Source organism: Anabrus simplex, chromosome 1 (genome assembly GCF_040414725.1).
Source record: "Anabrus simplex isolate iqAnaSimp1 chromosome 1, ASM4041472v1, whole genome shotgun sequence".
Lineage (NCBI taxonomy): Eukaryota > Metazoa > Arthropoda > Insecta > Orthoptera > Tettigoniidae > Anabrus > Anabrus simplex.
Genome location: NC_090265.1, coordinates 336801996 through 336814644, shown reverse-complemented (window position 1 = coordinate 336814644; position 12649 = coordinate 336801996). Strand labels below are relative to the sequence as shown.

General features: G+C 43.0%; 1 protein-coding gene across 2 annotated transcripts in view; it reads left to right on the top strand.

Annotated features, from left to right (window-relative positions):
* TfAP-2 (transcription factor AP-2) overlaps positions 1 to 12649 on the top strand; it is a 630614-nt gene that overhangs the window by 321059 nt on the left and 296906 nt on the right. For both annotated transcript variants that reach the window (XM_067142506.2, XM_067142496.2), the window contains exon 2: positions 5477 to 5938. In XM_067142506.2, the coding sequence (XP_066998607.1) occupies positions 5477 to 5938 (462 nt within the window). The remainder of the gene's footprint in view (positions 1 to 5476; positions 5939 to 12649) is intronic.

Genomic DNA, 12649 nt, shown 5'->3' with positions numbered 1-12649 from the left:
CCTTGAATGACTTAACGCAATGCGTCATGTCGCAATCCTAGCCCAGTTCATTTAAAATACACATATCACTTTGGGATTATCAAACTGACTTCACAACCAAATGCAGGGGACTGTATACTGCGGGTTCAAAATCCTTTAAATTGAAGCAGCAGCAACAAAAACGATAGGTTTCTAGTGCTTCCCGTTTTTCAATCCTGTGTTACTAAATGGTCGTTGTTTCACGAAAAATAGTGTGAAGGCAAGGTGATACGTGATCGTACCTTGTAAAGAAAATTTTCCTGATTTCATTGCGGATTCTTTTCCTTTTTTTTTTCTGTTGAAGTGCTATTTGTTTCAGCTAGCTCATGTCTGATATTCAGTAACCAACAGATTATCTGAGTTCGTTGCGTCATGGTCAGTTATGGCTGCTAGCTCTGTATTCGGGAGACAGGTGGATTCGAATCGCCCGTCGACCATCCTCGAATTGGTTTTCCGTGGTTTCCCGTTTCAACTCTAGGCAAATTGTGGGATGGTACATATCTCAAGGCCAAGGTCGTTTCTTCCCAATCGTAGGCCGAAAAAATACACCTAAACCTATAGACTCACGTAGTGGTATAGGTACTTCACCCAGTGAGGTGTACGGGGAAAAGCACTGGCGAGCCGAACAAGTCCTTGGACACCACCGGCACTTCACTCGTTACAAATTACCATCGCAGCTAAGAAATGTGATATTCATTTTTCTCCCTATTTAAACCTTGAGAGTGATAGGTATGATCATCCCACGAACCTACTACGCTGGCGTAGCCGGGGGAGAGGTGATACTCCCACATGGCGCGTCCCAGGTGGCGGATAAGGGGGTCCTAACCGGCTTGCCGGCGGACTTGAGGGAAACAAAATACCTCTCGCGGACCAAACACACAACCCCCTGACCCCCTGTGGGTGGGGGACGTAGACGAGTAATACACCCACGGTATCCCCTGCCTGTCGTAAGAGTCGACTAAAAGGGGCGGCTATGATTTATTAGAACCATTAAACTACTTGTGATGAGTACCGCCACGCGGGGAACACCATGGGTCGCTTTTACTTGCGTGTAGTACCACTGTGTTAGGTACAAAATAGGTTTGTGATTAGCAGCAACATAGTGCGTTACCGGCTTTTACAGTACCTGTGATTAGAACCACTTTAGGAGTGACACCATGGGTGAGCGACACCATGGTTCTAGTTTGCCTATGATTAGTACCCACTTATGAGGAGCACCACGGGATACTGCGAGTCCCTGTGGTTAGGACACGTATGTGATCAACACCATAGGCTTGCGTTGCCTGTAAATGGCGCTGCAATGTGCGGAACACCATGGGTCTGTATTACATGTGCGAATTTCATTACCTGTGAGTAGTACCATAATGTGTGGAATACCGCGAGTCTACGGCTACTTTTGATTAGTATCGCAACATGACAAATACCATGGTTCTACTTTCCTAGCGATACGTACCATTATGAGGGGCCGATGACTTGAATTTTGGACTCCTTTAAACCACAAGCATCATCGATTCAGTATTATGCTCTAAAAGCAGTTTCTTGGTCAGTAATACTATTGTTTTACGTCAGTTGCTGTGAACGTGAGGCATTGCGGATCGAATCCACTGATTGTCTTAAATTCACATCCATCCATTCTTTCTTCGCCCTCACGTTTTGAATTCTGGTCAGTGGAGGATTTTGGACTTTTAATTTGTCATTGCATTTCGTCTCATTTCGTACCATTAGAGTCCGATGACCTAGATGTTAGGCCTCTTTAAACAACAAGCATCATCATCAAATACATTCATCATCTTTCATAGTACCGTGCATTCGAACAATCCCTCTGCATCTTTTCCTGTTTGGTAACCCTCTACTACCTGTTTCTTACTGTTATGTCAACACGCAAGTGAAATGACTAAACTCCGTAATTATGAAAAGTATTTCTACAACTTCCTCCACTAATTACTGGGCTGAGAAGCTCAGTCGGTAGGGCGCTGACCTGAGTTCTAGCTGGCAGGTTCTATCCCGGTTCAGTTCGGCAGTATTTGAGGGGGCCTCGCGTTTGTAATTTACCTGCACGTGAAGATACCTCGGCGTCCCTGAAAACTGTAAAAGTAGTTAGCTAGTGGGACGTAGAACCAACAACATTATTCTTCTATTATAGCAACTGTATCTTTATTTTCTCGCTCATAGCACGTAATTAAACATACGACATTTCATCTACAAAATTCTGTTGAATATATCTTCCAAATAATTTGGCGGAAAAACTATTGCTACTACCTACGGAGAAATTAAGAAGCTCGTACTGAAACTGGGATAGCATTCATTTGTTTATGCTTGAATAATTTTATGTTGAGTATTTTTCAGTTTATTTGAACGTTCTCTCAGTTTTAAAGCTGTTCCGAAAGTAGAAATATCTGTATTTTCTAAAATTTGATGCCTACTTTTAGGCCCAGTTTCTCAACGCGGGTTAAATATATTCTTTTTTTGCTAGGGGCTTTAAGTCGCACCGACACAGATAGGTCTTATGGCGACGATGGGATAGGAAAGGCCTAGGAGTAGGAAGGAAGCGGCCGTGGCCTTAATTAAGGTACAGCCCCAGCATTTGCCTGGTGTGAAAATGGGAAACCACGGAAAACCATTTTCAGGGCTGCCGATAGTGGGATTCGAACCTACTATCTCCCGGATGCAAGCTCACAGCCGCGCGCCTCTACACGCACGGCCAACTCGCCCGGTAAATATATTCTAACCCTGGGTTGTCCGACCCCGCGGTGTAGGGGGCAGTGCCTGTCACCCGGCGGCCCCGGGTTCGATTCCCGGCCGGGTCGGGGGGTTTTTAATTGTAAATGATTAATATCCCTGGCCTGGGGACTGGATGTTTGTGTCATCCTTAATGTTCTTTCCTCACATTCAACATTTTACACTTCCACAATTTCCAAGTACACGCAGAGCAAAAGAACTTTCTTAGGTCGACGCCCCGAATAAAAAGCATTTTGTATTTTAAACTCTGAGTTTTTAAAGTTAGGATTATTTGAAATAATTCTTACGAGTCACGTGTTTTACCAAGCTATCTCGGTAGATGGTTAACTAACACCGTATTAACCCTTGCCGGAAACAGCTGCCGTGCCAATCAAAGAGGCAGTGACTAAAAATCAGAGACTAGGAACACACTTCTTGCGTGGTTCTTTTGTTTATTTCGTACGCGATATTTCGTTTTCTTTCTCAGTTCCGTGGTAGATATTATTATTACGTGATCGTGATAGAATTGATTGCAGTGATCGAAAAATGGAAGAAGTTCACAAGAGAGAAATAGGGGCACGAATTTTTCTGCTTTAGAAAAAGCATGACTTATTGAATTAGCCACAAAGTACCAAAGAATTATAGAATGCAAGAAGGCTGACGGTGTAAAATTAACAATAACAGACACATGGGAAAAAATAACGGAGGAATTTAATGGCATTGCCCACGCTACAGGGCATCTTGCAACTATATCACGAATTTGGAGGTTAGAATCACGGATTACTTGACAATTGACAATTGTTGTCTGCGATCATTATATGAAATGATCATTAGTTCGTTTACACGCAGAATTCAGATCGATCTGAGTACACTTCCCGCATTGAAAACGCCATGTAAACGGGGACTCAGTTCGGATTGAGTCTCAAGGTCGATACGGTAAAATCTGGGACCGTATCGTACTCGGTTCGAATTGAGTTCCATGTAAACGCGGAGCGTACTGAGATCGTATTGAAAACGACTGCGCACACACTCCATGTTTGTTCTGACGAAATAACAAATATAATAAGCCAGTAAATATACTTACCTGTATAAATGATCAGCAACTGCAATCATATTATAAGACGGCCAGCCCTTGCGATTAACAGAATCACGATAACCTTCTGTTGCGGGTAAAATTGGAATGTGGGTTCAATCTATTGCACCAATTACATTTAGAATACCACACATGCTTTCAAAACTGCAAGTTATCTCCTGGGCTTCTACTGCATTTGGCATTCTAAGAGGTGACATCGACTTTTACTACAATTCTAGATCGTTCGTATACGTCGATGTTGCCTGGCCGATTCAATACGATACTAAAGTTGCCTACTACATGTAAACAGGGATCGTATTCAATACGGTAAGTGTACTCAAATCGATCTCAATCCCCATGTAAACGTACTTCATATGGTATAAAACCTTAATGCAATCAATACCTTCAGCACAGGAGAGAGAGGCCAGTTTCAGTCAGTTATGTATTCTAATCTCTCGCGAATTTCACGACGACTTTACTGACGACGGTTTTCGACAGTCTATGCCTCTTCAAAAATTGTTCCGCAGATAGATTTTGTAAGTCGTTCCTTCTTATTACAGGCCTATTTCTGTTAGGAACACCATTTAACAAATCTAAATAAAGCAACTATGCATCAAACGCATTATATTCGGCGGCCATTTTGCTTTTAACCTCGAGTTAACAGTTTAACCCAGGTGAAAAGAAGAGTTAACTTAATTTCCGGCCTTAACCCAGAGTTAAAATTAACCCTCCTTGATGAATAATGGAATGGAAATGGCGTATGGCTTTTAATAATAATAATAATAATAATAATAATAATAATAATAATAATAATAATATCTACCGACACGGGGCTGTCGTATTTGAGCACCTTCAAATACCACCGGACTGAGCCAGGATCGAACCTGCCAAGTTGGGGTTAGAAGGCCAGCGCCTTAACCGTCTGAGCCATTCAGCCCGGCCGTATGGCTTTTAGTGCCGGGAGTGTCCAAGGACAAGTTCGGCTCGCCAGATAGAGGTCTTTTGATTTGACTCCCATAGGCGACCTGCACGTAGTGATGAGGATGAAATGATGATGAAGACGACACATTCACCCAGCCCCAGTGCCAGGGGAATTCACCAATTATGGTTAAAATTCCCGACCCTGCCTGGAATCGAACCCGGGACCGCTATGACCAAAGGTCAGCACGCTAACCATTTAGCCATGGATCCGGATCACTCCCTTGATGAAATAGAATGAATAGTCAAATTCCGAGTTAAAACTGTTTAACTTGGGGTTAAGGTTTAACCCACGTTGATGAAACCGGCCCTAAGAGTTTTATTGTTTTGGCACTTTTGAGCTTTTGCACTTTTCCTGCAATTCTAATACTTTTAACTGATTTTCTTATTACAGTGCCTCTCTTTCTTCCTTCTATAACTATTTTGAGGAGATTTCTTTCATAATTACTGTATTTGTGTTGTAAATGACTATGTTGTAAATGATTTAGTGACTCAGTGTCATTCGCTCGCGTATGGATACTGCGAACTCTTTGTCAGTAGAGCATCCTTAAACAAAACAATGTTTCGGCAAGGGCCTAAAAGAGTTTTAAATATGGCCAAACACACGATGAACCAGACTTTCTAGAGGTATTTTGTGAAATACTGTGGCTAAATATCAAGCTAATGGTGAGGTGTTCTTTGTTGTTACAGGACCGGCTGACCGGCCACGGCGCCATCGCCTCCATCGGTTCAGTGTCGGCGGGCACGGGCGGATCGTCACCCTTCAGTACGGGGCCGCACCATCACCACCACCGCAACAACGGGGGTGGCAATAGTGGTGGCATGACACCTACGTCGCACCACCACTCCGTGTCCGCGACGGACTTCCAGCCACCCTACTTCCCGCCACCGTTTCCACCGCCGCCCAGCCATCACCACCACCAGACCGCGTCTCCCGCCTCCGCTCAGGGTCACCACCAGCTCGACTATCTCAACTCCGTGTCCGTCACCGACCCCTACTCGCAGACGCTCAACTCTCTCCACCAGACGGCGCAAGCGGCCGCCGCGGCGCACCACTACAACCAGCTAACCGCCGCCGCCGTCTCGGCGGGCCAAAGGGGAGCCACCTCGCATGATGTCCTCCGACGCTCAGAGACGGACCCGCTTCACGTGGTGAGTACCATGAACATTCACTCCATATACTTCAGATCAGGGCTCCGTAACCAGAGACTAGGAAGGATAGCTCAACTACCAACTACAGTAGTAGCCAGTGTGGATAGCATCAGTGGACTCACAAGACAGGAGAGTTTGAGCCAAACCTTCTGGGTTGGGAAACTTTTAAGTGATTTTTCGTTGGGCTTAAATTTCAATACGAAAATGCTGGAATGTTACCTTTTCCCGAAACTACTAATTATTCTTTCCCAATCTTTGCCACATTATGTCATTGACACATAGTCTAAACCAGGATAGATACTACGGTACAGTGACATAAGTTAGAGGACTGAATTAATTCACGAAACACCCGAGGTAATTGATCTCAATGTTTTAATAAGAATATCGGGCCATTAATGTTTATTTCCTATGAAAAAAGTAGGTGCTGCTGATACTGTTTCTTACTCGAATTCGATTTTGCTACAGAATACAGTATTTCTTCCAACCGTATACGTTGACTACACTGTGTGCTTCGTATAGCTGTAAAGTTTGCATTCGGGAGATAGTTGGTCCGTATCCCATCAAAGACAACCTTGAAGATTAAACAAGAAAAATTTCGTGGCGCAACAGCCTTTTAGGGTCATGGCCTTCCAAGACGACTGTTGCTCAGCCAGGTGGCCTGTAGATACTGGAGTGCCACGTGGTCAACGTGATGACATCCTCAGCCTGTTGTTTGATTCTCTTTACCGGGTCCACTGCCCTCGTATCAACAGGTATTCAACATGTCTCAGCCTAAGTCCAAAATTCAAATCCTGGATTGGCCAGGAGTCGAACCAGGGGCCTTCATGTAAGAGGCAGGCGCGCTACCCGTACACAGCGAGGCTGGCTGACATTAAACAATTTGGAAATTAAAAGGAAATTCTCCCTACACGATATACTTTTCTCTCAACCGTTGTAAGCAGGGCTAGTATTTTGATCGATAAATTATCAAACGATGTCCTATAAATACGGCATTAATAACCTAAAATATCCTTCAGAGATGCTTCAAAATGACAAAAAAGACTTAAAATACGTTTTATGTCTTAAATTCTCTTAGTAGGAAAAACATTTCCGAATGCCTCAATGTCATCTAAATGTTAGCCTCCGTAGCCTAATGCTTAGCGTTATTAGCTGCCGTCCTGGGGGCCTGGGTTCGCTTCCCGGTACTGCCAGAAATTTAAGAATGGTGGGAGGGCTGGCATGTAGTTAAAAGGTACATGCAGCTCACCTCCATTGGGAGTGTACCTGAAGAGATTTGCACCACCTCAGGGTGAGGACACGAGTTTACTTTACTTACTAACTGATGTAGTCTTCAGCTATTACTCCTTGCTAGTTGTTACTGTTTAATTTCAGAATGGAATTTGCTGTGGTTGCGGTATAATGCTCACTGAATTTGCTGTGCCACCTTTTATATTGTGCATCAAACTGACACAGGGTTTGATAGAGGATACTTTTCTGTGGTTTCCCATTTTCACCCCAGCCAAGGGCTGTGGCCGCTACATTCACAATATTGGCCGTTTCCCATCCTTGTGTTGCCGAATATCTTCGATATGTTGGTGCGACAATAAATCATTAGGGGGGAAAAAAAAGAGTTTTTATAAAGTTGACTGACTCGTTGACCACCAGCCGAAACCCTCGGGAAGTAATTTTACAGTCACAACTAATACAAAGGTTCGCAAAATAACACCTTTATAAGGGCCAGGAGTTTTGGAGTTACTGTATGTTATCAGGTGCGATGAAACTAAAATAATAAACCTTTTGGATCAGATGGTGCCACACGGTATGGAGAAACGGGCAACGATGTGGCCAATACAGTTCCCTATCGTCGCCACAAGACCTATCGGTGTCGGTGCGGCGTAAAGCAACTTGCAAAAAAAAAATACAGTTCCCACAATGAAACATGGAGGTGGCTCAGTTATTTTTTTTTTTTACTAGTTGCTTTAAGTCGCATCGACACAGATAGGTCTTATGGAGACGATAGGACAGGAAAGGGCTAGCAATAGGAAGGAAGCTAACCATTTAGCCATGGATCCGGATCGCTCCCTTGATGAAATAGAATGAATAGCTTTCGCTCCCTATCCTCCTCCATTCGCCTCACATAACCCCTACACCGAAGCCGTTTTTTGCGTACGGCTTCATCCATCGAGTTCATTTCTAACTTAGCCTTTATCCATTCCGAGTACTCTCCTGTCAGACCTATGTAAAGATAATTTGGTCCGGGAACTGACTTAGAATTAGAAAGATAATTTTGAATACATTCTTCTGGAGCGTGGCATTTTATGGAAGTTAAACATGGACGATAACTAGCTCGAAAAGAAACAAAATAGTTTCCGAAATGTAAGAATGCTGAAGGAGAGATGGGCGGATCGAATTACGAATCAAGGGATACTGAATTGAATGGGCGAGAGGAGAACGATATAGCGAAACTTGACCAGAAGAAGAGAGAGAGAATGATAAGACATATCTGAAGACACCCAGGACTTGCTCAGTTTTTGAAGGAAGTGTAGGCGGTAAGAACGACAGGGGTAGACCATGGTATGAATATGACAAACAGATTAGTTGTCCGGCTCTATGGCTAAATGGTTAGCGTCCTGGCCTTTGGTCACAGGGGTCCCGCGTTCGATTCCCGACAGGGTCGGGAATTTTAACCATCGTTGCTTAATTTCGCTGACACGGGGGCTAGGTGTATGTGTCGTCTTCATCATTTCATCCTCATCACGACGCGCAGGTCGCCTACGGAAGTCAAATTAAAAGACCTGCATCTGGCGAGCCGAACTTGTCCTCGGACACTCCCGGCACTAAGAGCCATACGACATATCATTACAGATTAGAGTAGATGTAGGATGTAGTAGTTGCGTAGAAATGAAGTGATTAGCACGTGATAGGGTGGCGTGGAGGGCTGCATTAAACCAGTCTGCGGACTGATGACCTAAACAACGTTATATTTTCACAATACAACCAGGGCAATTCTGGGACATCGTTTGAGAACCGCTGCAATAAAGATGGACGAAAGGTGCTTCAGACCACCTACATGAAGCAACGACGACAGCATTGCTTTGCAACGGACATTGACATTCCCGATTTGTAAATCTTTTCATATCTCGTGGTGGGGAAATGGGAACAAGCTTGAGACGTAGTAGGAGATGGGCACTCGTTCGGGGGAGTTCATGACAAGACTAGCGGTAGTGTATTGAGCCGTAAACTACCCTGCTCCTTCCATCTCATCACAATACACTCTACGATGGCTCACTTTGTGTTGTCCCGTTCGTCCGAAGGATAGGGACCGACGCGCTTGAAGCCTGTACGATTCTTCTCTTCAAGGCCAAATTTTGACTGTTGTTGCAGATTTATGAGCTTCACAATTCATGCGAAATGAAGGCGGGCGATTGTTTCAGGGTTGTTCTGTATGCTGTGTAGAATGTTTTGCTCTGTTTTCTGTAACTTTCCCGGATGTCAGATGTAGCTTATTAGAGGGAATTCTTTGTTTTTATTTGAAACTTGAAGTTCAAACCTACTTGCTTATAGCCTAAACTAATGCATATACCGAGCTGAGTGGCTCAGACGGTTGAGGCGCTGGCCTTCTGACCCCAACTTGGCATGTTCGATCTTGGCTCTGTCCGGTGTTATTTGAAGGTAGTCAAATGCGTCAGCATCGTGTCGATGGATTTACTGGCACGTAAAATAATTCCTGTGGGACAAAATTCCGGCACCTCGGTGTCTCAGAAAAACAGTCGAAAATTCGTTGGTGGGACGTAAAAATAGTAACACTGAACATCATTAATACATGCTTTTTTAAAATTTAAAAATACATTATGTTGCAGATGTCGGTGTTTCAACATTCCATTGTTATTTTACTGTCTCACTGTGAGCAATAATCAATTACCTTAATCACTTCTTGGAATATTTATAATAGATCCATGCCGTATTTTTGCCTCTTTCTTGATAGAGGTGAGAACAAAATGCAGCTTCTACCGAAGTCGCTGTCTCGTTTATGAAAAATCATGTCGTCTTTGCTTCATTATAGTGCTGCATATACTTTGGTGGTGCTGTTTGAGGATCCAACCAACCACTGGATTGAAGCATAAATAAATAAATAAATAAATAAATAAATAAATAAATAAATAAATAAATAAATAAATAAATAAATAAATAAATAAATAAATAAGGGACGTGATAGCCGAGTGACATCGTCAGTTACTTCTCACTGAGATGGCCACCGCTCCAATGCTGGTAATTGAAAGTGGGATTTTTTGAAATGAAAATCCACATCCTTGAGTTTCAGACTTCACTAAAACCGCGGGATCACTGTCTTACGCCTTCAAATGTTGCGAGCATGAAATCTCCAAGCTTGTTTATTTAGTTTCCAGTATTCGGGAGATAGTAGGATCGAATCCCACTGTCGGCAGCCCTGAAAATGGTTTTCCGTGGTTTCCCATTTTCACACCAGGCAAATGCTGGGGCTGTACCTGAATTAAGGCCACGGCCGCTTCCTTCCCACTCCTAGCCCTTTCCTGTCGCATCGTCGCCATAAGACCTATCTGTGTCGGTGCGACGTAAAGCAACTAGCAAAAAAAAAAAAATAGTTTCCATTTTTAAAAAATAAATTCTTTAGGCTCAATAACTAAATGTTTGCTTACTGATAGTGCACATAACTTTGAGATCTAATTTTTCGCAAGTCCCCATCCAATTCTAAAACAAAATCGAAGTTGACGGGAGATACATAGTTTAGTTGTCACAGGGTTATTCTAATTATTTTCTGCGTCATTTAAAACGCTACTAAATATCTTAATTACCATCAACAAGAAGTGGGGAGGGATTACTTTCCGTTTACAGACACTTCTTACTGAAAGATATCTACTGTCTGCAGACACAAAACCATTGCAGAGAATTGAAATCTAGTTTCCGTGAGCGAATCCCTTAGAAATCTTTGATACACCACGTGCAGACTCAAAACCATTGCAGAGAATTGAAATCTAGTTTCCGTGAGCGAATCCCTTAGAAATCTTTGATACACCACGTACACTAGGTGAATACCATCAGGGGCAGCAAATACATTTTGTTTCAAAATCCTTCTGACCATATATACATTTGCAAAGTAGTGAGATTGGTTTATTGAGTAACAGTAGCTGCAAGACATATTTCAAATTACTATTCGCTTTTTAACTGTACCCTTTTCTCATCAAAAAATTGGTTATTACTAGGGCCCGGATTTTTAGGTTCTTAAAAACCACGTTTTAGTTTTTTAATAGCTCAAAATAGTTTTTTTTTAGTTTTTATCCTCCTGAAATAGTTTTAATGATCATTTCAATCATTACTAAAGTTATACTATTCCTTCAAATTTTATTTTGCAGTCGCTTAAGTGCGGCCAGTATCCAGTAATCGGGAGATAGTGGGTTCGAACCCCACTGTCGGCAGCCCTGAAGATAGTTTTCCGTGGTTTCCGATTTTCACACCAGCCAAATGCTGGGGCTGTACCTTAATTAAGGACACGGCCGCTTCCTTCCCATTCCTAGGCCTTTCCGATATCATCGTCGCCATAAGACATATCTGCGTCGGTGCGACGTAAAGCAAATGATGACTTGCCTTTAGGCATCGCTACTTATGAGATACGTAAGCTTCTTAAACTGCCTTCAATAATAACTTCAATAATAGTCTGTCGCATAATAGTCTGTATAAAGCTAAACAGCCGTAGCTGGCGGTAGTCGACCGTACACAATGAGAGATGCACTGAAGCTGGCAAGTTAGGCGGGCTTGTACCTGCTAGACGCAGGTCAGTGAACGCCAGGGGGGTGTCTCTTGTTTTGTGATGTCCCCCGGTGGAATAGTATCCTATCACGTTGTTTCGCTCTCACTAGTTATACTTACAATCCACTTCCAGTTCGAAACCATGAAGTCATTTCAAAAAGTCGTGCATAATGTTTATTTTTTTAAAAAATAATTCAGTTTCATTAATATTTGGTACTTTTATTTCAAAATAACGTAATACTGTCTTGAATAGCCCATTTAGTTTTTTTTTAGGTTTTAACGTCTTATTTAGTTATTTTTAGGTTTTGTAAGATTCGAGTAATTTACTCCAATGGTAATGAAATGGATAAGTTAAAATACTGCAGTTAGCTAGCAAGGAACAAAATAGTTTAAAACCTAAAAATCCGGGCCCTAGTTATTACCGTCATGCTGGAGGAGTACTTTTTATTTAGTTTCTATCAAAATTCTCTTTCTTCATCTTGCTGGTGAGAGAGGTGATTCAGTACCCACAATCATGATCATGCAAGCTTGCTAGACGAAATCCCGAAATTCTCTGATACCGGGTGAGTTGACCGTGCGGTTAGAGTCGCGCAGCTATGAGCTTGCATCCTGGAGATAGTGGGTTCGAACCCCACCGCCGGCAGTCATGAAGATGGTTTTCCGTGGTTTCCCATTTTCAGACCCGGAAAATGCCGGAGCTGTACCTTAATGCCACGGCCACTTTCTTCCCACTCCTAGGCATTTCCTATCCCATCGTCGCCATAAGACCTCTCTATGTCTGTGCGATGTAATGCAAATTGTAAACAAATAAAACACACCAGGCAAATGCTGGGGCTGTACCTAATTAAGGCCACGGCCGCTTCGTTCCCACTCCTAGCTCCTTCCTGTCTCATCGTCGCCATAAAACCTGTCTGTGTCGGTACGACGTAAAGCAACTTGCAAAACAAA